Source organism: Botrytis fragariae (assembly GCF_013461495.1).
Source record: "Botrytis fragariae strain BVB16 chromosome Unknown tig00000006, whole genome shotgun sequence".
Classification (NCBI taxonomy): Eukaryota; Fungi; Ascomycota; class Leotiomycetes; order Helotiales; family Sclerotiniaceae; genus Botrytis; species Botrytis fragariae.
This window is the reverse complement of record NW_023500988.1, coordinates 862,172-887,648: the sequence shown is the minus strand read 5'-3', so window position 1 is coordinate 887,648 and position 25,477 is coordinate 862,172. Positions and strand designations below refer to the sequence as shown.

Genomic DNA, 25,477 nt, shown 5'->3' with positions numbered 1-25,477 from the left:
TTCCATCCCTTTTCTTTCATTCAGTAGAAAAATAATTCGATAACAACAAGGATTATACAAAATTCGTCAGCAATTGGGTGGAGAATTTATCGTGTACGCTAGTAGTAAAGTTTCTAACTTTATATCTGCATTGTTAAACTTTATTCTACATAGTGGGGTTCGTGTTTTATAATACTTCTTTATTCTTGAGATCTTATATTTCTGATTGTCTTTTTCCTATACTCTATATCTACGTATCACCATCTATCTATACTGCTGTAATCAGACATACCTATCACTATCAAATCTTCACATCGAAGCCCGTACGTCGATTCACTTCAAGCCCCTCAATACATACAGGAAAATGCCAGTACAATATACACCCTTTCGAGGAACTACAGACGAGGAGGCGATGGAGCACCATGCGAAACGTCCAAAATCGCCAGATCTCTTGCTATGCCAGAATTGCGGATTCACCGCTGATAATGCGAGTCACGGCGGTTACATCAGCACTATTAAATTGATTGCCCACGGTGGCCTTAGGGGTGTATGGGCAATTGGCGACAAATACATTTTGAAAGAAATGGCTATTGATGACAATAGATTCGGTGATCGCTACCTAGGTCCTGAATATCCAATAACTCATTTCTTGGAAGAAAACTCGACGATTCCTGTGGCAAAGAATATGAAGCATTGGTCGGATAGTACAAGTAATTTCTTTCTCATGGATAGGGTTCCGGGTGAATCGTTGCTGAAGCTTGGGGCACAACTTGTATGGGAAGAGGTAGTAGTTCTTGCTGACGAAGTCGCGGACTGTCTTGTACAACTACGTAAATTTACATCAGATAAACTAGAAGCTCCAGATGGTTCGCTAATAAGAGACACAACCTTCGGTCCTCAACGGGCCCTGCATTTTTGGACGTCTGATGTAGACGAATGGTGGGCTCGAGTGGAACCGAGCATTCAGGATAAATCTCGCAAGGATCGTTTAATGGAACAATATTCCCTCCATATCAAGCCTGGCGGACCTTTTGTGCTCACGCATGGGGATTTAAACATGCAGAATATTATGGTGAAAGACAAGCATTTGAGTGGGATCATCGACTGGGAACGTGGGGGTTATCTCCCAGAATGGTGGGAATTGTATGAGCTTGACACAATTGAAAATGGCCAATGGGCAGGCGCGGTAAGAACGGCGTTAGCAAGGAAGAACGTAGTGCCCTCGGAAGCGGCGAAAAATTTCGAGATGGTTTTCGGCAGTGCTTTTGAAGACGTAACCCCTAACATTTTTAATGAATCGGTCAAATTTTACGACCGTCAATTTCATTGGCAGTGTCCAAGTTATCCCCATTATATGGCAGAAGAAGAACTATTTGACGTTAAATGGATGGGAAAACTCAAAAGAGAGGGCATAGAGAAAATGGAAGCGGAAAAGAAGGCGATCGAGGATAATATAAAGACAGCAGAGGACAGAGCCAAGGCAGCAGAGGAAAAGCTTGCTGAAAATGAGACAATCTTGGCAGAATTCAACAAACTAAGCGTAGAAGAGAGAGAAAATTTGAAGAGGGGGAAGTAGTCAGAGCCATAATCAACCATTGAATATTGATTGTCTATCAAGAGTCAAGACGAAAACTTTCATCCCGCCACCAAGACCTTCACCCTTGTCCCCACACATTCCTCATTCCGTATCCCATTCTCATTCCTCTCCCAGTCGCCTCCTATCTCCATACTTTCCATCCCCTCATGTGGCGACCAAGCAGCATCAGCTCCCAAACGTTGCACCATGTCTCACGTCGTCGTTCCAGAGACATTCCACAACTCGGCCTTCTTAACGGGTCCATACTTCGCCGAGCCGTCAGCATCCTTATGTGCGGCGGAGACCCGCACATACTTCTCATTCATTACCACAGAGACAAGCGACCTGAATTTCTTGATTTCTACAACCATGCACCGTTTATCTTCTTCTTTCTCTGCATCCGACTTGGAAGCGGGTGCCCACAATTCCACGTTCTCCTCGTGTTTTATCTCCACACTTTTGTCAGCTTGCTCGGTGATCCGAATCCGCTCTATGATCCTGTCCACCGGAATATAGGCTTCGCATTGGTTACAGTTCTCATGCTTGCTGAAGTTACAGAATCTGCAGAAGCAGCATTGCATCTTGGATAACTGTTGTAAGGTGACTTGTGGAATGTGGACTGTTTTAAAAGTTAGCAGTGATAAAGTGAAGGTACTTTTGATCTGGAAGGGGGGTTAGGAGGACGGGACTACGCACGGGGAAAAAGAGCTCTTTGAAATTGCTGGTTGTGGGTGGAGAAGAGATTGATTATATCGTATTTGATTGTTGTACAGTCCGGAGTATTTGCTTTCGATGAACTGTGTATTCTATTTACATTCTAGGAACGTATTAGCAAGCTTTATGTATCGTGATTTATCTGCTTGTCTGTTTGCAATTATATCGATGCTTAATCTCCTACATAGTGTCTTGTGAATAGAACCTCTCCGAAGTATCGAGATCTATAATAGAGAGTTTTCACACGGGCATGAAAACATGGAGGAAAATATTCTAAATCTTTTAAATCTTTTAAATCTTTTAAATCTTTTAAATCTTTTAAATCTTTTAAATCTTTTAAATCTTTTAAATCTTTTAAATCTTTTAAATCTTTTAAATCTTTTAAATCTTTTAAATCTTTTAAATCTTTTAAATCTTTTAAATCTTTTAAATCTTTTAAATCTTTTAAATCTTTTAAATCTTTTAAATCTTTTAAATCTTTTAAATCTTTTAAATCTTTTAAATCTTTTAAATCTTTTAGATATTAAAAGATGCCATGTTTTCAATACTAAATGGAGTTATTTCAACTGATGATAATATAAAAGATCATATAACGTGGCTAGTGTACCGGATAATGTTATCGATCTCTATTTCTTAGGCTTCTAGAATGTGAATATGCAGACGGATTCGATGCCCTTTCCATTCTCTCCCCCTCCGAATACATGATCTAGAAGATACTGAATCACTTCGTTCTTCAAAGTTCCCCGAATAATTTGGATGAACGTACCATAATGATGTTGGAATAGTCTAGTCAGTGGCTCAAGTCAGTGTGATAAGTCGAATCGCAAGCGAAATCATCTCACATCACATCACTTCAAACATAAGATTCACATTTCTAGGATCAGAAGGTTCTGTTTGGTATGAAAACTCCATGATCTTATTTTATTTCTGCTGGAAGCGTTTATGCGACTGGCAGAACTCTCATGATATCTAAAAACAAATGAAATAACTAGACCCTTTCCCATCGTCTATCAATGAGATATCTGAACACTAGTCAACGACATATGTCAAAGACAAAACTAATTAATCCCAATTTGAGAACTAGGAGAGAAAGTCATAGACTTTATACATCCACCACAAGTGAGAAACAAACTCCTATTTCTGAAGACCACTGAAGTCATTACCACCGCCCTCACCACTATCATTCGTGAAACAACCCACCAATCTCCCACAAGAACAAAAAAATAAAAAATTAGAAGCCACCCCACGAGGGAAATTCCCTCAGATCATTTTGAGTGATCTACTCAACCTAAAATCCATGCATCCCTCATCCAGCTTGACCATAGGAAGTGAGCGAGCAAGACTTGAAGTCCGAGATATACAGATTGAGTAAACGGCGTTCGTACACACACGTTAAGCGTACACCAGTTGGTATTGTATAGTACCGTTGTGATTTGAACATAATCGACGAAGAGAGAGACCATAGACAGACAATACAGACCAATCAGTCTAGCTTATCTATAGAAAAAGGCAAGCTCAATGTTAGATTTGTGCTTAGCAAGTAAATCCGTTGCATTGACCCTTCCTGGAAATTGATCGTCCATAAGTTCGAAAGCAATATCAGTCTCGACAGAATCCTGAATAAGTAAATGGTGCACAGTCACAGTGCCACCTGGTTCTTGACCATGACGAATTGCACGGCCCATTGCCTGAGTCATTGAAGAATTGTACTTTTGCTTTTCAGCATAGTAAGGAGTCAAGAAGATGATATGCTTAGCGACAGTTAAATTGGATCCGGCAGCAGACTCGTCGGCAATGTCGAGGAACAAGATACGAGCGGTAGGATCAGGATTCTCAGCAAAGTCTTCAGGATCAAGCGCCTCCTTACCAACGCGAGCCCAATCCACAGGTAAATCATCTGAGAGAGAATTACATATACGGGCTTCTGGAGCAGTGGCTTTCTTGATGTCTTCGAGCTCAGAAAAATCAAGTGGTGGATAGTTGACGACCTTCTCGCTGTTAGCCATCCATGCCTTTATGGCCTTTTTCGTCTCTTTCGCTGATCGAGTGCGATTTGAGACAGGGAATGAGGGCGAAGGAGCATCATAAACTACATCGTCATCATCAACGAGTTCATGAGCTTGAATAAGGTTATCCTGGTCCGCGTAAATAATAGTGCCAGCATTATCAACCTCATATCCCAATCCAGTCGTCATCATGTAATCTTCAGCGGTCAATTGAGGCTGTCTTGTTACGTGTGGCACAGGACGAGTTGAGCAAGGGGTTTGTGTTGCAATTGGCGCAGAAGGACCGGACTCAGAAGTAGTATTAAGCTCAGCTCTCCACTCGGTACGGAATGAATCAAGATCGGGATTTGGACCGCTCATCATATCTCCGTGAACGATCGAAGCACCTTGAGAATCTGAAACAGGTGTGGAACCCGAAGCAATTGGGGTTTGATTAGCTGAATCTAGTGAGGCAACACGGCGAACTTTGGAAACCGGAACCATTAGAGTGTCGTCGACAGGATCATTCCTTTTTCTTTTTTGGGAACCTTGAGACGCTGTATTGACCTGAATGTTCGTATCAACAAAAGCTGATGTAGACTTGACTGGAGTAGCGTCACTGTCAACTGGTGCAATTTGAACAGATTCTACTTCAACTTCTATGGCTTTACCATTTGTGGCTCCGGCTTTTCTCTTTCTCTTTTGGGGAATTTGAGAAATGGGATTGACCCGAATGCTTAGCTCAATAGAAGCTGTTGCCGCATTACCAGGAATAGCATTCGCATCAACGGGAATAGCGACAATATCAATTGGCGCACTAGCCGCTTCTGCAAGCTTTGCAGCCTTCACAGCTTTTACTTTTGCAGCTCTAGTTTCTGCTGCTTTGATTTGTGCAGGTGTTTTGGGCTTGGCCTGTTTTTTTTCATCCCTGTATCGCATGCCTCTGTTTTTCTTGAAGTTTTCAAGATAATCAGCGACGTCCTTCTTCTTTCCCTTCAGGTTGATACAAGGAATACCATCAGCTTCCATCATTTTCTGAGCTATGACTAAAATCTCTGGTAGAGGACTGAATACAATGAATTTATTCTCGCCGTCATCGTGCTTCCAGAAGATCGAACGCATAGCTGTCAGCTTGTCGACTCGAACACTTGGGTTGTTCCAGAATCGAGAAAGCTCGTCTGGTTCAGTTCCTGGTTCTTTGCGCCCGGGAAATTTTCCAGCTGAAGAATACAAGGATGACGCCAAGTACTTTTGATCATCTAGTGATTGCCCACCACAGTGTTCGACTGGGCAATTGCCTTCCGATAAGATTTTGTTGCATTTCGAGCATAAGATATGGCCACAGTTACCTTGAATAACAGCTTCGTCCAAAGGCGAGCTCTTGTTGCAAAAGTTACAAGTGAGATCCCCTGTAGGAGTTATACTGCCAGCTCGATCAATCTGCCCCACAGACCTATAATAGCGATAATCCGCTCTGAATTGAATAAGGTACATAGCAGTCTTGTGCACTTCGATGAGTCCTGTTTTAAAATGGGCAATAAGGGCAAGCGTCTTTCGACCGTTGTGCAAAATTTTCTCGGTTTGAGAAGGCCAGATACGGCGACCATAAGCAGGATCAGGATCTTCATAGTAAAAGTCAGCTTTGGTCTTACTAGCCTTTGCCCTTCGAACGCCTTTGATGACTTGGAGGATGTCAAGAAGAGCGTCAGGGTCGGGGTAACGGTATCCGCCCAGAACTTGATTTTCCCAGTTCTTATATCTAAGAACCAATTCAGCATCATTAATGACCGTTTTCTCTGTCACCAGATAGTCGAGGAACTCCATCTGTCGGCGCAAATAGTCTTTCGCAGCATTGATTTCTTTGAGCGCAGTTGCTTTCAAGTCTTTGATAGTCTTAAGTTTATATTTGGGATTCTTTGCAGCGTGCTCCGGGAAGAATGATGCGGCTTTCGTCAATCTCAATCTACCGTCTGTATCCTTGCCATAAACTTTTGAGATTTCCATTTTGACTGAACTTCGGATGGTGTTAGCTTTAGCTCTTGGCATCATGTAACTCTGGTTAATAACATCGGCTCTGACAGTGAGGTAAGATGCCAATTGTGCTGTGGCAAATGGCAAAACAATGAAACGGTGGAGACGATTGTATTGCCCATTTCCCTTTTTTGCGTCGTAGCGGATGAAAGTATCGCAAAATTCCTGAGCAACTTGAAGCCTTTGAGAATGCCAGGTTGCCGATGCGTCAGGTCCATAGGACAAAAATCTTTCCGTACTAGTCAGATTCTTATCATTGCGGATTGTTTCCTGGTCGTCGACACCAAGATTAATGCCAAGGCACCGGGCAATTCTTGAAGTTGATTTAAAATCAGTAATGTCGGGTGTTGCTGACAAGGCCCACCGGGAGTGAGCTTTCAGTGAATATATAGCCACCTGCATATTCCTGCGGGTTATGTAGCCTACCTCATCTATGACACACCGAGACCAGGCAAAATCTGACAAACATACCCCAGTAAGACCATCAACACAGTCTTCTTCAAAGTAGTGGAACTCGAACGTCTTCTCAGCGTCTGCCTCATCAATCAAGACATTGGTTCTAGGTTTGCCCTTGCCTTTGAAATCTCTCTTGGCTTCCTCCATAAGATATTTAACAAGTTCTGCGCCCTTACGCCGCATTGAAGGAATATGTGGCTCGTTAACCCCTGCATCCGCAACATTCTTCTTGTATTTCTGAAAAGTCTTCTTGTTGAAGTTATTGATAATTTGAGCGTTTCGGGCGGAAGCTGCATTGTCGTTTTCATTTACTTCCATTGGGAGTCTTTCCAAGAGATACGCCAAGAGCTCCTGTCTCTCTGTCCGAGCATTAAGATACCAAGCTTCCTTAGCTCTGTCAGTCGCGCCTTTGGCCAAATTAACAACCCCAGCGTTCTTGGCCATGAGTTTCAAGTACCCTTCATTATCGAAAAGGCCAGAGCTGCAAATGACTAGCTCTGCTCTCCGAACATCTTCAACAGTCAGAGCCCTGACGTCTGTATATGCTCTGAGCGTTATAATTCTTGCATCATCTTTGGCATCATAACCGAAGAACAAGCATGACTCATCTCTCCACTGTAAAGTTAGATGCGTTGGCACCAGAACCAGTGTTGCTTTGACTTGAATTTGGCCATTGGTATTAGGGGCGTTGGCCCATAGGCGATCGACGTTACGCTGCCTGCTCATTAAAGCAAAAGTAAGAATCGTCTTGCCATATCCAACAGCAGCAGCAATTAGTCCGGCACGGTGCTCTACCATTCGAGAAGCTCGGCCTTCAAGTCTGAATGCCAAGTCATTTTGACAAGCTTCAACAACCTCTCTCTCCATGAAAGAAGGTGGGTGCCTCTCTTGGTTTACCATCCATGCCAGAGTTTTGAGTTGCTCATTGCGGAGCTTCTTTCCTGGAACAAACGTAGGTGGCTGTATTGACATCTTCAAGGTCTCTGTATTGAAATATGAAAACATCCGCGTTGGCAATTTACGGCTCCCCCAAGCTCCAGGAAGGAAACGCCACGAGAGATGTACAGGAATCTCTGGACGTGGAAACAAATTGAGAAGCCCAGCCGCTTGATGACACAAAGCCGCGGGGTTGATCAGGAATTGATACTCAAATTGAAAGAAGCCATCTTTATTGAGGAATCTGACCCATTGCTGCATTGATGGTGGCGCATTCTTAATCAAAGTCTCAAAGATTGCAGCTGCTGGTGGATTTTCGAATGGCGTTTGTTGAATCCTTTGGCCATTTCTCTTCAGACACCATAGCATATCCGGTTTGGGTGGTGCACAATCGTCACACCGACATGAAGACTCGCCCTGTTTGTTGCACGGAATCCAAGGCGGATCAGCCTCATTAATTCCTTGAGTAACTAAGCCACGAGCTAACAGATGATAACAACCCTTGAAAAAATGGGTACCGTTTTGCTTGGTAACATTGATCCAATGATCTGGTTCCCAATAAGAAGGTATCACATTCGTATATGCTTTGCAAGAAAATGCACTAAGCATGTTTTTGCAATCAGTCTCGAGAAGAAGCTTTGGGTTAGAGGAGTTGAGCTTCTCGTATAAAACCATAGAAGACCTGTCGGGCAACTTGGTAGCCATAGGGCTGATGATTCTGGGTGTTGTGGTCCAGCTTCCAAAGGAGGTAATCTCGACAGTTTCGCTCATTCCTTTTTTTAACGAGGGAAGACCTTCGTAGATGGTATCTCCACATTTATAAACACCCTCCTCGATCTCTTTTGCTATGGGTTGTTCCCACGAGGTGCAAAGCGCAGCGACGATTTGCCTGTATACCCCGCATTCTTTGCGTGTCCGATCGTAAGTGAAGACGAATCCATGCTTGTTCCAGTCCCCTGTGCCTCCTTCGTGATCGTAGAAAAAATGCATGTTATTGTCTCCTCCGACAGTGCCCTGCTTGGAATGATAGCTATTAAAAGCCTGTTGACATTCCGGATGCGCTCGATAAACACCGTTGATTTCCTTGAACGTGGGTTGATCATCTGGGATCTGAATGGCTATCTTTGAGAATATAAGATCTCCTTTCCAGGCAGGAAGACCAATTGAGTTCTCATAAGTAAAAATGAGTTCACCGCTGTAGTTGATAGCCGCCTGGGCGGTGCGAATCTTTGGCTGCCATATCTGCCATGTGCAATCGAAAATGCTTCTTGAGCTGTCAGCAGATGTGTAAATAGGTACTGTTCTTGCGAGAGGAAATTTTGTAAGATATTTCCTCAACGAACTATTAACAGCAGTCGAAGGAGGTGGAAAAGCGTATAGAACCCATTGAATCTTATTGTTGCTAATAGATAACTCTAATCTGGCGTGCTCCGAAAGCCATGTAAAATTCCAAGCAAAAGATCGAGCTGGCCTCTGAAACCTGACTGTCGATTGGAGGCATTTTAGAAAAGGCATGCGCAAGGCAGCCCATTGATCATGATCAATGTCACCTCTAGCAACCTCTTCGATGATCGATAAAACTTGGCAGTCCGAGGCGAACAATCCCGATATTGAAATTATCATTGGCAGACGTTCAGCAATATTGAACTCAACGGACGCAGGCGAATTACGAGGGGTTATACCCTTGGTACCTCGAGGGCCAATAAACTGGCCCAAAGGTTTGTAGGCATGACGCGGCTTAACCCCACAGGTTGTACATGAAACATGCCCACAGTTCTTGCATTTGACAATTGTCGATCGTGATATATCAGTTTGTGCTTCGCAATAGCAGTATTTCGCAGAAGACTCAACGAGATGAATACATTCTCTAACAGTGAAAGGCTGTCGAACAACCGTAATATCTTCACATGAGTTAAGCATGTCTTCTCCACCACGGAAAGTCTTTGTCACTCTGTCCTGGACTGAACTTTTGACGCCGTCACCGGGAGTGAGCATTGAGAAGTACTTAAGAAGCGCAAACGACATTACACTTCCAACTACTGTGATTGTCATCGCATTGCCAGCAAGGTTTCTCAAGTCTTGTTGAGAAATACCACCAAGTTCAAGACTATCAGTATCAATTCCTTGGAGGCGAAGATATTCTTCACCACTAAGCTTGCTACCGCGTGCAGTATTCCACATGATACCGCTTGGTGTCAAGCAAGGCATGAGACCGCACTTCACGTTATCATGCTGAATATAAACGTTCTGTGACAAATCGATGTTTCGACTGGACACAGTATCAGTACGTTGCAACAGAAATATGATAGAATTAGGCTTACCTGAGGTAACGGTCATCATAACCTCGACATATGCCACGCAAATGGCTGATATCAGTAACGTCGTGAACACGCTCTACAAAGCCTTTGAGATTACGGGGCCAATGATCGAGATGAACAAATTTGCCCGTACTGCGCCAATTGGTAATAGGCTTCTCAGGACCGAAGCCCTGCGCGACACGATAATCATAATGCCTCGTATGGCACGTATCCCACTTTGCGACCGAACGTGATTCAACTTGACATTCGACCTGAGCACGGAGCGGCTTCGAATCAGATGGCTCCATCCACTGCTCAACATCACTGCTAGCATCGCGCGAGCACATTTCTTTCATGGCAGCAAAGAATTTTTTCCATGTGTCTGCATTTTGGTGCTTTACTACATCATCAGGTCCTCCCAGAGAGGATTCAAGGAGGGCAACGAGATAGCCGCGTTGGCGGGTTTGGGGAATGCCATAATGTTTGCTATCGACGTTTGCTGAGCCTCCAATGTAACCATGATTGCCCAGCATTTCAATCATAGCCGGGAAAGGACCACCTTGGACATTTTCGCTGATAGCGATCTTTGCCTTTAGATACTCAGTAAGCAAAACATATGCGCGGAAAGTCCGCGAGGATTCATTTTGGTCTCTCTCCAAATCCATACTCTTTTGGCCGTTCAAATTGGAATAACTGGTGCAAGAAGTACCAACGATGATGACGTCAACTGTACCCGGCGCTGGAAGCGCATGCGTTGTACCAAAAGCAGTAGTCCTATAACATGTTAGCCGAAAATAAGAATTTCGAATGGTTCAACATACATAAACCCTATCTTTTCAGGGTTACCCTCCCACTCAAAGACTTCTGTGAGATCACGGAAAATAGGAACGCCAGGGAAGTTTCGACGAATGTAAGACTGTTTAGCCGGATCAATTTCACATGAGAAGACATGCTCGATTTCGAATTGGTAACCTCTTTTCCTTAAACCTAGATTTCAGGGTTAGAATTTATTTCGAAAAGATGTTTCGAGATAATACCTTCGGAAAATGACTTCAGAAACAGGATGGGTGCTTCAGTGCCGGAACATGCGGTGGCGACGCGCAAATGCCGGCCATTGAGGTGCTTAATAACGTCTTCGAACCCTCCGATCAACAATTCGTCAATTAAGCCCTCCAAAAATTCCGTGGCAGTGGTAAGTGGAGGAAGACTTGAATTGATTCCCTCTGCGTAGCTGAGAGTACCCCACTTTTTATTCTCATTGGTTCTCGTCTTTGGGCCTTTTGACTTTTTACCCTCATCTTCATCAGAAAGATTTGGAGCTTGATCGTCTAATTCGATACCACCACCGCCCTCTTCACCACTGCCCTCTTCCTCGTCAAAATTGGATTCATCTTCAGCAGATGGTGCAAAACGCGAAGTCTTCTGGCGTTTCTTCACCATGTTTTTGCGCTTCTTCGCCATGTTGAGCAAATTGACTGATGAAAAGCTGGTTAGCAAACGTTTGCTTTCCCTAAGAAGTAGAGATAAGATACCACGACCGATAAGAGATGGATTAAATGAGAAATGGTGAATGGTGAACTTTTCAAAAGAATGCTCTTCAAGGTTGAGGAGGTAGTATACAGGGTGTATTTTTACAACAAGCAGCTAGAAGCTGTCAACTGGAGGTAGTGATGGTGCTGCATGAGGATGGTTAAGAAAAGGAAGAGGCAGAGCTCAAAATTGATGCAACATTTTGGAAGTGCGAACAAGCAAAGAAAATGCAAACAATATGATAAAGCGATGTTCCTTGTGACTTTGGGGGTAAGACATGATTTAAAAAACAAATGTAGTGAGAAGCTTTTGATTGATGCCAAAGCAGGAGAGTGGGTGCGGAATTAGACGCGATGAGAAAAATGTATAGACAGAAATGACTTACGTTGTGTTGTTCTCCAGTTGTTAAAGGAAAGGAAGGAACTAAACCTGCTGTAATGGTATTTCGTAAAATCTGATAAATCCTGATAATTTCGTGATACTGTTGATGAGACTCAGTCAGCGACTGCTTAAAGTATTTGCAAGATGGAGGACTGAAGTACGGTGCGTTATGTGAAAGAGTCGCAGAAACTCATAAGCAAAGGATAATTACCTTCAACGTCTCTCGTAGTTTCACTGAGGATCGAAAAAATCAATGATGATTATGCAGCGATTTTTGAATACTTAGAGATTTTTTGGGTGAAAATGTCGAAGGTGGGAATTTGTTTGTGCTTGTGTGTTTGAAATCTTGAGTGGGAGAATTTGTAGCAACTGAAGCGAGCCATGTGCCCGATCGCACCCGCTCAGCAGCGATTTGCATTGACCGCCTTTAGCTAAAGTGTCTTCTTCACCTATCAATTGGTTGGTATTATTGCCCTTCATTTTATAGTGCTCATGTTCCTATTGCTTAGCTTCATCCGAAGACAGCCACTGGTATGCAGACAATAATTTGAGGTGAATCGAGACTTCGAAGTAGCAAAGTATTGCTTGGTGAATAGTCACCGCATGTGAGTGTATACCCTCAGTAATTCCCTGGGCTGATTTTTCAAAGAATTGAAGCAAGTTGAAGCTAAGCCAACAACCAATATGAAAAACAATAACACGGACGGCAAAGGAAGAGCTAGACCGAGAATTTCTGCATCTGCGAGCGACCAATCTCATCTCCAAGCTTTCGTCGAGCTGCCTGTCTTCTGCCTTCACTGCAGCACTATAATCGAAGCCATGGGTAATACCTCAGCCTAATCGGATCCAGTAGATCTCAGTCGAGATCAACGATCTAGGCTCTGACTGGGATCTGCAGGTGGGTTCCGCCGATCTTTGGCATCACACCATCAGCCTTGGAGGTAGCTATGCCTTCAGACCATGATCTTACAACAGTTATATTCGAAGCATCCCTATCTCATAGCTATACAGGTGGATCAGTTCTTGTGAGGGTCTTTCGATCTCCTCACTTTTAGTGCGCCTGGTAAATATACTTGTGGATAAGCCCCATCACTTTACTGCAAGTGATGTGGTTACCCATCCACTCTTTGGCAAATAAACTGCATTATCTATAATGGCCGACTCCTTTGTAGGTTCCCCTTAAAACTACCAAATGGCGTGGATGTCAGACACCAAATAGCTAAGGTGATCTCCTCAAAGGAGCCTACATGGGAAACAAGTGGCATGATACCTTTCACATATTTTCTTTGCCTAACACCCACCACATAACGTGTGAATAAACAAGGAAGACCCGACTACCTTGAGTAGATGAGCCAATAAACTCTTTCCTTTCTAGCAATCTTTTTGTATTAGTTGACCTAAGTTTATCTTGTTTATCTTGTTTATCTTGTTTATCTTGTTTATCTTGTTTATCTTGTTTATCTTATTTATCTCCAGTTGGGTTGAAAGTGAATGGACAATATGGTACTGGGGTTTGTCCATCCTTCTGATTCCTTTCAAATTTGCCATTTGGTGGATCCGACTTGTCTATACCAGCTGGAAACGCCAATATTTTCATGATGGAAATGACTAGATGACAAAAAGCTACTAAGCTCCTCTTTCTTGAGTCTAATCTTTGTGCTTAGATATTGCGGAATGCAGGTCTTTATCATCTCGTATTCATTATCTTGCCGCTTCTATTGTGTTCCAAAGTATAGAGTTCGCCAAGGCATAGCAAGTTTCGAAATCATGAGTTCGTTCATGCAATCAATTCCTATTCATGGAAATTCGCAAGAATGAAATCCATCGAGTGGCAGCTCGAAAGTTGTATGACTATGATATACAACACGGTGCCGCAATCCTGTGAGGCCATCAGAGAGGATTTTCACTTGGCTAGCAATACTAGCGGTGATATGCAAAGAAATGTCTAACGAGGTGCTTGAATCATCATTCCTTCTGTGATCTGTAAAGTTAAGGGTTTGACAGGATGATGTCAATTGCTCCATGTTTTCCCAATATTCTGACAGATGTACGAATCTTCATTGGCCAAGAAAAAAGACACTAGATTTGAAATTCAGGCGTCTGCTTGTCTTGTGTTTCTGTCAAGCTGTGATTTTCCACCGCCTGGTGGCCGTAACTATAAGGTAGTTTGGGGGAAAGCGGGTTTGAGGTTCCCAATCCATCATTTCCACTGTAGTTTTCGTCATATCGAGGTCCTCATATAAACTGGCGAGGTTTCTTGATAGAGTGTCCTAAGTTCGAGGGTGGTAGCTGCCATAGTTCTAGTCCTCGCATGAAGTCCAAAGCTTTAGCATCCGAGTATCGTGCCTTCTGCAAATCAATGGGTATACAATGTCCAGCTAATGAGAAAGATGTGTAATTTGCGAGTAACAAGAAGTTTTTGCACCCTCAATTAGCGGCCAAGATGCAGCCATATATTTAGTAGAATTAAATTTTGGCGTGATACAGTTGCGATTGATGAAGCCACGGATAAGGGGCCCCTGAAAAGAGAGCTCGGGGTTGACGGGAATGTTCATAGACCTATGGAAGTCTCTTGACTCATATCTTGTGAAAAGAATGCGATGTATTATGAGGAATGGTAGATACCGCGATATAGTTGACTGTTTCCTCTAGGGAGAAAGTTAGGATGTATTGCAAAGCTGCAGCAGGAGAAAGAATGATCCGAATAAGCTTAAAGGAGTGAGCATCCTTGATGTTCGTTATTGCGAGGTGAAGTAAGGGACTTCAGAGAAAATGTGCCCATACATGAAAGTATGCCTCTGACAATATATGTGACGACAACAGGAGTAAGGGAAATAGTAATCATTAACCAGAAGTAATTGACCATCCTACAGAATGATACTGTCATTTAGGACTTAACACCTCAAGGTGATCTATTTCATTTTCAGAGATATATTGCGTCAAGTACCACCTGGGTATGGCAATGGCATAAGTGCCTAAGGAGATAATATCCTTTAAAATCAACAAGGTTAAAAGAAGCAATTGGCTTCAAACAAAGGTCTGCTGAAAGGTCATAACTAAAAGAGTGAGCTCTCCATTTTTTTTGCAACTTCAAGGAGGTCTGGGCCTGGTCGGGTAGAAAAATCCAAAAAAGCCGATGGTAAGTGAATGAGCAAGAAATTCTACATTCCCATTTTGCAAGAATGTCTCGATATTTAAGAAAAGAGAGCAACGAGAAGATGCATTCAAAATGGACAGTCCTTAATGCTTCCCAGCAATAAGGGAAACTGTTTAAAAGACTGATGAACTACCACTCCTCTGTCTTTTAAATTCACAAGTGTTATCTCGAATGTCAAAGACAAAGATCCTCTTCAGACAAGTTGCTGATGTTGAAAGAGTTTGAAATGTTTCTTATGCCAAACAATATATAACAGGAACAATCCAAGTGGCTTTGAGTGGTTTGATTGAAAAGGTTGTAAAAATGTTGGAAGGTTTGACAAAATCCAAATGGCAAAGATAGGGGCCCGAGCTTCTAGAGGTCACTTCGGATCTTTCCGAAGCTAATTCCTACCCCAGTTACTTCACTCCATAGACAGTAGTATATGACAGATCAAACACATGATTATATATCGTATGTATCCCACTTATAAATGCCCATGAATTTTTCAAGAGAAGTTTTAATCCTGAAGAGCTCCAAGAGACGATTGTTACTTGAGAATTAATCACAGTTACACTTTATTAACTATCCTTCCTTTCCTGCACAAAAGACCTCTACCTTACCCAAGATAGAAATGGCTCCTATAACCCTCGCTGGCTCGGCGGACTCTATGAACAAATTCGAGGACTTGTCAGGTATTGACACTGCGAAATATGCCAACCCATATGATGCTTTGATAGAAGCATGCCACGATGACCCGGTATTTACTTTTCTACTCTCAACACCATTTATCCCATCAGATTAAAAACACTACAATTGTATTTGGGTATAACACACGCATCTTGAACACATACATGAAAGACTCCCGATATTCGGTTTGCACATTTTAGACTGATACCCCTTTCAGGCAGAAATACAAGCTAAGTATGCAACTCATCGAGAAACTCGCAATGCTCAACAGAAGGCAAAGATACTGGCTCCTGATTTTCAAGAGATGATACTGGATACCGTTCTGCAAAAGCTAGAGGATCCCAATATTGAGCCTGGTTTTGAGGATCCTAGACATTGCTTAGTATTCTGGGCGCGTCCTCCCCAACACATTAAAGCATGTAAGCTTAATCTGTTCACTAAATCCTGATTCCTTGCTCCCTAATTCTATTCTTCAATCAAAAACTGCACTTTGATGTAGCTGTATGTGTACTCCTCAATACTGCTTTGACTCCTCATTTTCCAGAGTCGTCCTTTGACATGCAACACTGACTTTGCCATTTTGTAGTGGTTGGGACAATTCAACAAAAGCTACTTGCTTTGGCTCCGAGTATGTGACGATCCGCCCTTCTCTTGTCCTCTAGTCTCACGATACCCACATTGTCCCTAGCACTAACGTATATATCAGAGCTCTGGCTTATGCCTCAGCTCAAGTGCCATCTCACGGCACTTGAGATAACCCATTCCTTGACCTCCCCAGAAATAACCTCCATTGTTAACCAACTTGGTACATCCACCATATCAACCATGACCGACTATCCCCTCCAACACCGTGCACGTCTTATCAAGCCCATGCTATCCTATGACGCCGCCGCAGTTGCCCTCTCTTTTCTTCCTGCTGCCGGAGAATCGCTTACGTCAAATGCTGAGCCATCATCTCGCAATCCCAGAACTGCCCAAGACGATGCGTTCACCTACCACCATCTTCGCCAATCTCTATTCACCATTGCCCGATCTACGGGTATCTCTGTTGACTCCCGTTACGTAGTCCCCAGTTCACATATCACAGTTGGACGATTTCTCACGCAGGAAGATCACGATACGCCCGAAAAGCGACAGGCTTGGATTGACTTGATTGAGGAGATCAATGTATGGCTCAAAAAGGAGTATTGGCCACGTGAGGGGGCAGACAGAGATGAGCATGGAGAGTGGGTCGTAGGTCAGGAAAAAGGTTTGGATTGCAGGAGAGGCCAGTTGTGGTATGGAGGTGGAGAGACAGTGATGTTAGGAAAAGGATTCTAGGTGTAGTCCAAGGCGTGCTCCCAATCAGCGGAAAAGCTGACACAATGTGATAACACAATGTCTGCTATTTCCAGACACATTGCGAAGCTTTAGAATATGTATTAAAAACATTACTGACTTTAGCATGATCTCAATGTAATCAATCATGAGGATCTCTTGGAAACCCCATTTTGCGGGTAAGACCCCGGTATAGAATGATATCATAAAGATTCTAGCTTGAAGTAGTGACATCAGGCAACCTAGTCTCCTGTGAACTACGCATGAACAGTGACCAGATACAAATTCGCAACATTTCCATGAGCCCTCACACAGTAGAAATTCTGAGGGCTGCTTTTAAAGCAAAGGCCTGATGTTTGTATGGCAATTCAAGCTAAAAGAAAAAACGCTGCGATGTTTCCGGTCTTAGGAGCTAGGTGGCATCGCAACGAGGCGTCTAGGCCGTACTCAAGACTGAATTGCAGTACTGTCAGAAAACCTGTGCATGCATTATGTGCGTCAAATGAAATCACCAATCATTAGCATAAGACATGGCAAACAAAATTGGTTATAACAAGCATTCATATTGTCCACTTCAACACCATGTAAAAAGCCCAGTCACGCATACGCAAATGGCTGCAAATATTTTCAAGCACTATATCACGCAAGAAACTTCCAGAATGGTATGTCATCAGCAGACTTTGCTATGTTTCATTTGGTAACTTTGGATGAGGTACGAGGAGTACAACCACATCATTTTCTCCCGCGCCCCATCACTCAACCATTGAGTGTTTTGTGTATGTTCCTCGCAAAATCCTTTGACCCATCCATTTGTCCCCGATGAAAACAGAATTGTCGTAGCATGCACAAATCTAGAATACCAATGCAGCACCCTTGGTCTTCTTGTCACCACTATCAAATTGTTAGCCCTATATTTCAATTTACTGCGCAATTTGCTGAACGCAAATAAAATGGGGATTTCGTACCCAAGCTCGAAGTGCTTGCAACGCTTCAATGCCAACTGTGCCTTTGTCTTGCAAGATGTGCACTCCAATCTCAACACAACCTTCTTTGTGGTCTTTGCCTTCTTGTGGAAAACGGGTTTTGTCTGACCACCATAACCAGATTGCTTTCGGTCATAACGACGCTTTCCCTGAGCGAACAACGAAGCCTAATCCAACCTGTTAATTAATCGATTTCGACACGTCGGGCGATGATTGTACCTTTCCGGCCTTGTATTGGGTGACCTTGTGTTGGGTGTGCTTGCGGCAATCCTTGCCTTTGCAGTAAGTGCGTCTGGTCTTTGGGACGTTGACCTACAGATAAGCAAAATATGTCAGCCTTAATCCAGCTTGAGAAAATCATTCTGCTACAGTGCACCCTCAAATGGCTCCGCCACCTCCTCGACAAGATTGGCTATCATTCAGCGTATGTTGAGAATCGCGTGTGAAGTGGTCGTGTTGCGGAAACAAGCAGTGGCAGATGGTCCACTCGGTAACTTGATGATAGCTTGATTTGCGCCCGATGCCGTATTCTAGCCCGCCATTCATCGTTCATCGCTCTCCATCGAAATGTCGCAAATCTTCTCTCGAAATTCTTGTTTTTCGCTTTCCAACAGTCCCAAGCTGCCTCTCCTCCGAAGTTCAAATGAACCCAACAATTCAACAGTAAACTGAAATATAACGTACCATCTTGGCGATTTATCTGGTGGTCGCTGGGATAGATTGTTGTTAGTATCGTCGTTGATCAGATTTCTGGGAATTTTGGGAAACTGAAGTTTGGTGGGCTCGCTTCGAACCAGGCCATGCCGCTTTGGGAATAAATCAGATCACGTGTAAATTCTAAGCACGTGCCATGGCCGAAATGAGCAGATCAAGAGCAACATTGTTGGAGGGCTATCTTATCAAAATATCTTGTGTGTAAATTTTGACTCAGGCTGTCGCGAACCAAAAGAACCAAACGAAAACCAACACACAAGCACAAAGCTTAAAAGATTGTTTAATCATCGACTTTTATTTGTGCATTGAAAAGGACTCGACAGTCACAATTGAAATAAAATGCCCCCAAAAGATCGAAGACTCTCAAATAGAGAATGATAATTTGCGGTCATCCGTGAAAGCCCAAAGTCATCGAGAACGCAGGCATCAAGTTTCAAATGATCGGCTTCAACCGCCCGGATGCAATCGCCAGCCTTCTCGTGACATGTTGGCATTGTGACATGTCTATTTCGGGCGTTGAAATTGGTGTATTATCGGAACTTGAAAGCTTTGAGATTTCTTTGGTGAAGACTTAGTCCGCTCAAACAATATATCTATCTGCAGGACTCTAAATCAATAACACGCAAATGCTTAAGCAAGTCGATCTCCATACAAGTTGTCGTTCGGATATCCATTCTATTTTTTGATATACTTTGCTTGAAATATCTGTTTCGTTAGCCAACTCTCTGCTTTGCCAACATAATATGGTTTACAAGATAATTCAAGCAAGTGTCATTGACCCGTCTCAACAATTAAGTTCATGAGCACGTTTTTCAAAACAACAAAGCTTTGGTTGAGAGCCGGCTACTCCATATCCGAAGCACGCTTCATCGGCGAGCCAGAGATCTACAAGAAACGTGAACAACATCCAATAAGATGTGACGTGTTTCCTAGAGTACGCGAAATCCGGGCATTCTTGTCATTGGCGGTGCGTCTGCAATACGAAAACGAACTCGAAATAAATTACGGAATGTGTAATACCATGGACGTCATTGATATTTTTTCAATATTTGTGGCAAAGGGATGTCTATCACTTTCTCCCATCCCAAATACTCTCTAACAAAGAACGAACGTCCGGCTCGTCTTGCCAATTGTCATCTCGTAACGTTGCAATTTCCTAGCAATTACAGTATGTATTCAGGCTTGTAGTCGATGAGGGTCAGCTCTGTTTGACATTTACCGAATTTCCTCACCAATGTCAGTCAAAACTCACTGTTTTTAATAATCAACATTAAATGTATCTAAAAGAAATCCTAAGATATCTTGGAAACATTAAACAAGAAACTACTTTAGATATTGAAGAAATTTCTCGAAATCATTTTATTTAATGGTTGTGAGAGGCTACGATCAATATATGAACTCCCACAGTAGTTCTGGCGCATTTGAGACTCGACCGTACTCCGTAGATGGCAATTGCCATGCACATAAAACCAAACTCGAGACGTTTTGCATTGTTTGGGCGTCGGAACAAGATTCAGAGTCAATATCAGACCTACGTTCCAGAAACGCTAATTGGTTAGAACATCAGTGAATGCGGCTTCTCTTTCCATATATTTGAACGGCAAAGCCAGCGTCCGAGAGGTTAGGCTCTTATCCACTAGACGGGTAGTATTTAAGTGGCATCTAATAATGATGGCCAGCTGCCTGCCCCCTTTTAATATTGGAGAAGTTGCCTTCCCTCTACATCATAATAGATTGATATTCTCTTTCAATTTTTAATGTCATCGACACTTATTCGCTGATATTTCCGAATTTGGGTAATCTTACCAGACACTGTAGAACTGTTTGCTTTTTGCATCGGTACTTGTTCTACATTAATAAAATTGGACCGTGCTACACATCATTGAAATGATTTCACTGTTCACTCTTGTTTTGGCTACACTTCCAATTTATTGGGTGTATTCGAACATAGTAGGACTGCAAAAGAATATTGCGGCTGCCAAACGTTCAGGTTTGCCATATGTAATAACGCGTGAGTTACATTATCTTTTTGAAACCTCATATGCTGATTGATTCCAGCGATTAGCCTTTATAATCCATTTTGGTTGATAACTCATCGTGTATGGCTACCTTTCATCAAAAAGCTACCGACAACATGGACAGAAAGTTGGATTGAGTAAGTGATAATAACCAACAGTATTGAGGGCAATTCTAACAAAATCTAGTTATATGACACCAGATTGGTGCTGGGAGAAACTTTACCATCCATTTGCCAAAAACGGCGATGTATTTTTAACCGTTTCCCCTGGATCGATCCTTGGATTTGTCTCAAATGCAGAAGCGACTCATCAGATCACAAGTCGCCGAGAGGCTTTTCCCAAACCTCTTGAATCGTACCGTATTCTTGAGATCTTTGGTAGGAATGTTGTAACAACCGAAGGAATTGAATGGAGGGGGCATAGGAAGATATCTTCACCAAGTTTTACTGAAAAGAACAACGCGCTAGTGTTTGCAGAATCTTGTATACAAGCACAGGGGATGTTAAGAAGGTGGTTGGGCCCTGACGGGAGAGGAAATGTGACTCTGAAAGAAGTTCCTACTGATACAATGAGAGTTACATTGCACATTATAAGCAGAATTGGTTTTGGGGTTCGTTTATTATGGCCAGGGGAGAAAGCGAGGAGCAAGGAACAAGAATCTGTTTACAGCAGTAACGAAGCGCCCGAAGGCCACACGATGAGCTTCGAGAGATCTTTGAGCACTCTTCTGGAGACTTTAGTCTGGGTGTTATTTCTTCCTAAATGGCTTCTGAGTAAGTACCAAGAACAATCTGGAGGGTTTTTACGAGGGACTAATTTTTTTTCCCCAGGATTAATGCCTTTTGATTCCGCCCACAAAGCACTAGAATCTTTCGAAAATTTCGGTCAGTACATGAACGAGTTGTTTGCCCAAAAGGCTCGGGATGCTATGGAGAATAAGGAAGGTGAGGGTATGGATATTATGGGCTTCTTGGTAAAGAGCTCATACGGTCCTTCAGGTGCGCCGGGGTCTACTGAATCATCGCCGGACCGAGTCGAGAAAGGCCAAGCTAACAAAGTCGCCCTTTCGGACTCGGAAATTCTTGGAAATGCCTTCGTCATGATGGTCGCGGGCCATGAGACAACTGCGAATTCGGTCCACTTCTGCCTCGTAGAACTGGCCATTAGCCCTAGATCGCAGCGACAAGTCCAAGAAGAAGTGCAAAGGATCTTTGGCGACGAATCTCCTGAGACCTGGGATTATGAGAAAAATATAAACGTCCTCATGGGTGGTATGGTCGGAGCCACGCTCAATGAACAACTTCGCCTCATGCCTCCTGTGGTTAATATTCCTAAATCAGTTGGTCAAGGCCACGATCAAACAATTTTTATTGATGGAAAGAAAATCACGCTCCCCGCTGGAGCCCATATAAACCTTAATACGATAGGACTCCATAGGAGCCCTAGGTACTGGCCAACCGAGCCCTCGAAAATAACTACGCAAAATAACGATCTCGATGACTTCAAACCAGAAAGGTGGCTCATTAAGCAATTAGGAAAAGATGACAGCGCCAATGATTCCTCTGAGGATGATGATTTTGGTGGATTCACAGGGAAAACCACATCCGAAGGGTTATTTCGCCCAGTCAGAGGTTCTTACATTCCTTTCTCCGATGGCGCTCGATCTTGCTTAGGTCGAAGATTGGCCCAGGTTGAGGTCATGGGCGTGCTTGCTGTAGTTTTGCAAAAGTACTCGATGGAGCTTGCAGTCGATGAGTGGGCTACAGATGAAGAAGTTTTGAGGATGTCCGCAGACGAGAAGAAGGAATTGTATAGTAAGGCGCAAAGGAAGGCAAGAGAGACGATTAGAGGTGCTACGTCACTCATCACTCTGAAGCTTCACCCTGGTTTTATTCCAGTACGACTGGTCAAAAAGGGGGAGGAACGTTTTGTAAATATTATAGATTAGTGCTTTAGCCTCATGATACCAGACTGCTCGATGGTCATTGCCTGATGCAATGGGAAAGGATAACAATAAAAACTATTTCAGAACTTTCATTCTCAACACATGTATAGAGATTGTGTCAAAAGGTCGCTTTCATCCGTCCTTTTTATTTAGCAAGTCACGGGATCGAAATAATTCATTGCAAAGATAAGAATTAATTAAAACCGATGTTCGCGTCTATCCGTTCGCAGCGAGTGTTGCGCACATTCCTTCCCAGGACTCGAGTATTCTTACAAGGAGTTCCTTGAATCGCCCATGACAACGACAGGATCAGAGCTTCATAAAGAAGGGTTGCTCAACACTCAAAGGTCGTCAGCCCATTTTGAAAAGAGTTACTGTGTAGTATACCAAGATTCAACCCAGAACACCTTCACCAGTCCAGTACTCGGCGGCTCCGAGCTAGTGATTTAAGTCAATCACGTGAAATCTCTAGCGCTTGTTTGTTGACATACTACGCGATTCCTTCCTCATTCGGCACCCCACAATATTTGCCCAAACTTCGCACGATAACCCGAAAAGCAGACATCAGATATCCCCGCACCTTTCTACAAACACTTATCGAATATAATCACCACGATCGCATTCTTTCGCGAAGCAGCCATCATATAGCATCATGTCCGGGGTAGCAAATTGGATCAAGGCGCAACGAAAGGGGGATTTGATGGAGCTTGCGGATTCAATTGGACTTAAATAGTATGCGACATTCACATATCTCACCAGCTTTGCAACAGAAGTCACTGACCATTCTCTCAGTATCGATGGTATCAAGAAGACAGAACTTGAGCTTGCGCTCGAAGACTACCTGGTTGAAAATGAATCGCAACTAGCTAACGAGACGCGCCTCATACCATACTATAATAGAAGATCCGGTGCTTCACCTGTGAAGAAGGAGCCCTCTTCTGCCCACGAGGAAATGGACACAAAAAGATCATTAAGACGCAGAACTAGACTTGCGTCAGAAATTTCGGAGGTCGGGAACCAAACTACGTACGTGTTGCGACGCGCCAAGCGCGTTACTTTGTTGAAAGAGTAACTAACACTTTTGTAGTGATGATTCGGAATCTGAAAGAGCAATCGCGCGCTCTAGTACTGCTCTTACACAAACTCCTCGCGCGAACGCGATCACATTTGCATCAAACGTCCCTATCCCACCATCTCCTGCCGTTGTCGCAGATGTTATCGATCGACGCACGGCAGTTTTACGCGCGAAAGCAAATGAATACTATAAGGATTTAGGTATAGTCGAAGCTGTGGAGACTGCCCGTGAAACTGTATCAACCGTCGTGGCCCTTGAATTCATCATGCTACTATCAGAGGCACTACAACTTCAACCAGAACTTTTACAAAACAAATACGCATTCACAATTCCCCCGCTCCATTTCCTGAATACCTCCGAATACGCGGTCAAAATTCCGGATCTGTTCCTTTTGTTGACCACGTCTTTCTGGGGTCCTTTTGCTCTGTGGTTATCCACAAGTCTCTTACTTCCATTGTTTGCGGCATACTTCTACAATTTGACAAGCAAACCAAGCACGCGAAGCAAACATTATTCGTTTGATCCATTGACATTCAACATCGTAAAGGGACTCATAACATTCGTAGTTTACGGCCAAGGCGCAACTCTTGGTGGGCTCGTGGACCTTAAGCACGTGGCAAGAATTAATTCGGCACTTTATGGGGGATATCAGAGCACGCTTGTTGGGACCGCTATTGGGATCCTGTTTACCATGTACGATGCCGTTTTGAAGAAATGATTGCCTTCAGCGGTGAAAATATGAAAACCTGCATGGCATGAATGGAACGTCTATTCTCAGTCAATCGTCTTTAAATATTTATTTCGACGGCAAGTTTCCGGCGAATTGCTTACGGACTGAGTTACATATATTTATCTATGCGGGGAGAAGGTTTGCATTCGTCTTCGCTCGCTTCCTTGATTTTATCTATCCTCGATCGTGCCAACATAATCTTCTCTAGTATTGAGATGCATTGGGAAGGCGTTTGAGGCGTGGCTGACTCAGGATACCTATATTTGTGCATTGCTTTCTGATCCGAGGAGTTATGGGGTTGTTGGGAATCTGGATGGGCAAGGGTTGTAGTGGGATTGGTTGGATAGTCTACTCTTTGGCTATGAGTTTGGGGAAATCATCTAGGAAATATAAAAACCATGTTAAATTTCTGATATCATTACATCTCTGGCTCGGGTAATTTAGAACACTAGGTAAGGTGAATCTTGCTTTGCTAACATTGAACTCGTCTCTTCCCACCAGCACGCATTGCTCATTTTAATCCTGAGAAATGATATACATTCTCGAAAGCACCAACACCTGTAAACACACATCCATTCTACGCTCCGTTATCAGCACTATCCTTTCACGGCATCAGCACTCCTCTACCTCTCGTCATCTCGCACTAGTCTAGTTTCCTTTAATCTGATCACATCCACCGAGAAAAAGTTCATGCAACTTGAAGCATCGCACGCACCGTACAAATACAGGTCGTGTCTTCTGATTCTCGATCTCCATATAACCAAAATAAAAGGAACTCGGGTTTGAAACAGTGGGGAAAGACAAAGAAGGTAGACAAATAACGGAAAATTGATTCATTGCTCTTCTGAGATTGAATAGGTAGGTGTGTTTTCACTACTATAATGGCTACTTCGTTGACGAACAAGCAACGTCGGGAAGTAATACCAACTCCTCGTAGTGTAGCGACCAGGAGTGTTGCATGGTGTTTTTCTTTTATGGGGCTTT

General features: G+C 43.2%; 9 protein-coding genes across 9 annotated transcripts; 6 read left to right on the top strand and 3 right to left on the bottom strand.

The window, feature by feature from the left end:
• Window positions 1-343: 343 nt before the first annotated feature.
• Bfra_001454 (uncharacterized protein) lies at window positions 344-1,555 on the top strand (the record flags this gene model as incomplete). Its single annotated transcript, XM_037331885.1, has 1 exon — window positions 344-1,555. The coding sequence occupies one exon, from the start codon at window positions 344-346 to the stop codon at window positions 1,553-1,555; it is 1,212 nt and encodes a 403-aa protein (XP_037196039.1).
• Window positions 1,556-1,767: 212 nt separating this feature from the next.
• Bfra_001453 (uncharacterized protein) lies at window positions 1,768-2,136 on the bottom strand (the record flags this gene model as incomplete). The annotated part of the gene is made up of 1 exon (XM_037331884.1): window positions 1,768-2,136. The coding sequence occupies one exon, from the start codon at window positions 2,134-2,136 to the stop codon at window positions 1,768-1,770; it is 369 nt and encodes a 122-aa protein (XP_037196038.1).
• Window positions 2,137-3,762: 1,626 nt separating this feature from the next.
• On the bottom strand, window positions 3,763-12,365 carry Bfra_001452 (putative dna repair protein; the record flags this gene model as incomplete). Its single annotated transcript, XM_037331883.1, has 6 exons — window positions 3,763-9,946; window positions 9,999-10,748; window positions 10,796-10,961; window positions 11,012-11,449; window positions 11,890-11,936; window positions 12,283-12,365. 6 exons carry the CDS (start codon window positions 12,363-12,365, stop codon window positions 3,763-3,765), a joined length of 7,668 nt encoding a protein of 2,555 aa, XP_037196037.1.
• A 204-nt stretch (window positions 12,366-12,569) lies between these two features.
• Bfra_001451 (uncharacterized protein) lies at window positions 12,570-12,849 on the top strand (the record flags this gene model as incomplete). Its single annotated transcript, XM_037331882.1, has 2 exons — window positions 12,570-12,708; window positions 12,746-12,849. 2 exons carry the CDS (start codon window positions 12,570-12,572, stop codon window positions 12,847-12,849), a joined length of 243 nt encoding a protein of 80 aa, XP_037196036.1.
• Window positions 12,850-15,655: 2,806 nt separating this feature from the next.
• On the top strand, window positions 15,656-17,031 carry Bfra_001450 (putative 60s ribosomal protein l44 protein; the record flags this gene model as incomplete). The annotated part of the gene is made up of 4 exons (XM_037331881.1): window positions 15,656-15,781; window positions 15,929-16,130; window positions 16,298-16,339; window positions 16,418-17,031. 4 exons carry the CDS (start codon window positions 15,656-15,658, stop codon window positions 17,029-17,031), a joined length of 984 nt encoding a protein of 327 aa, XP_037196035.1.
• A 766-nt stretch (window positions 17,032-17,797) lies between these two features.
• On the bottom strand, window positions 17,798-18,372 carry Bfra_001449 (putative 60s ribosomal protein l44 protein; the record flags this gene model as incomplete). The annotated part of the gene is made up of 4 exons (XM_037331880.1): window positions 17,798-17,919; window positions 17,994-18,178; window positions 18,231-18,269; window positions 18,328-18,372. The coding sequence occupies 4 exons, from the start codon at window positions 18,370-18,372 to the stop codon at window positions 17,880-17,882; spliced, it is 309 nt and encodes a 102-aa protein (XP_037196034.1). The 3' UTR covers window positions 17,798-17,879.
• Window positions 18,373-18,870: 498 nt separating this feature from the next.
• On the top strand, window positions 18,871-19,224 carry Bfra_001448 (uncharacterized protein; the record flags this gene model as incomplete). The annotated part of the gene is given in 2 exon segments (XM_037331879.1): window positions 18,871-18,924; window positions 18,943-19,224. The coding sequence occupies 2 exon segments, from the start codon at window positions 18,871-18,873 to the stop codon at window positions 19,222-19,224; spliced, it is 336 nt and encodes a 111-aa protein (XP_037196033.1).
• Window positions 19,225-20,612: 1,388 nt separating this feature from the next.
• Bfra_001447 (putative cytochrome p450 protein) lies at window positions 20,613-22,691 on the top strand (the record flags this gene model as incomplete). Its single annotated transcript, XM_037331878.1, has 4 exons — window positions 20,613-20,736; window positions 20,784-20,880; window positions 20,930-21,516; window positions 21,574-22,691. 4 exons carry the CDS (start codon window positions 20,613-20,615, stop codon window positions 22,689-22,691), a joined length of 1,926 nt encoding a protein of 641 aa, XP_037196032.1.
• A 649-nt stretch (window positions 22,692-23,340) lies between these two features.
• Window positions 23,341-24,481, top strand: Bfra_001446 (uncharacterized protein; the record flags this gene model as incomplete). Its single annotated transcript, XM_037331877.1, has 3 exons — window positions 23,341-23,420; window positions 23,481-23,714; window positions 23,776-24,481. The coding sequence occupies 3 exons, from the start codon at window positions 23,341-23,343 to the stop codon at window positions 24,479-24,481; spliced, it is 1,020 nt and encodes a 339-aa protein (XP_037196031.1).
• Window positions 24,482-25,477: the final 996 nt, after the last annotated feature.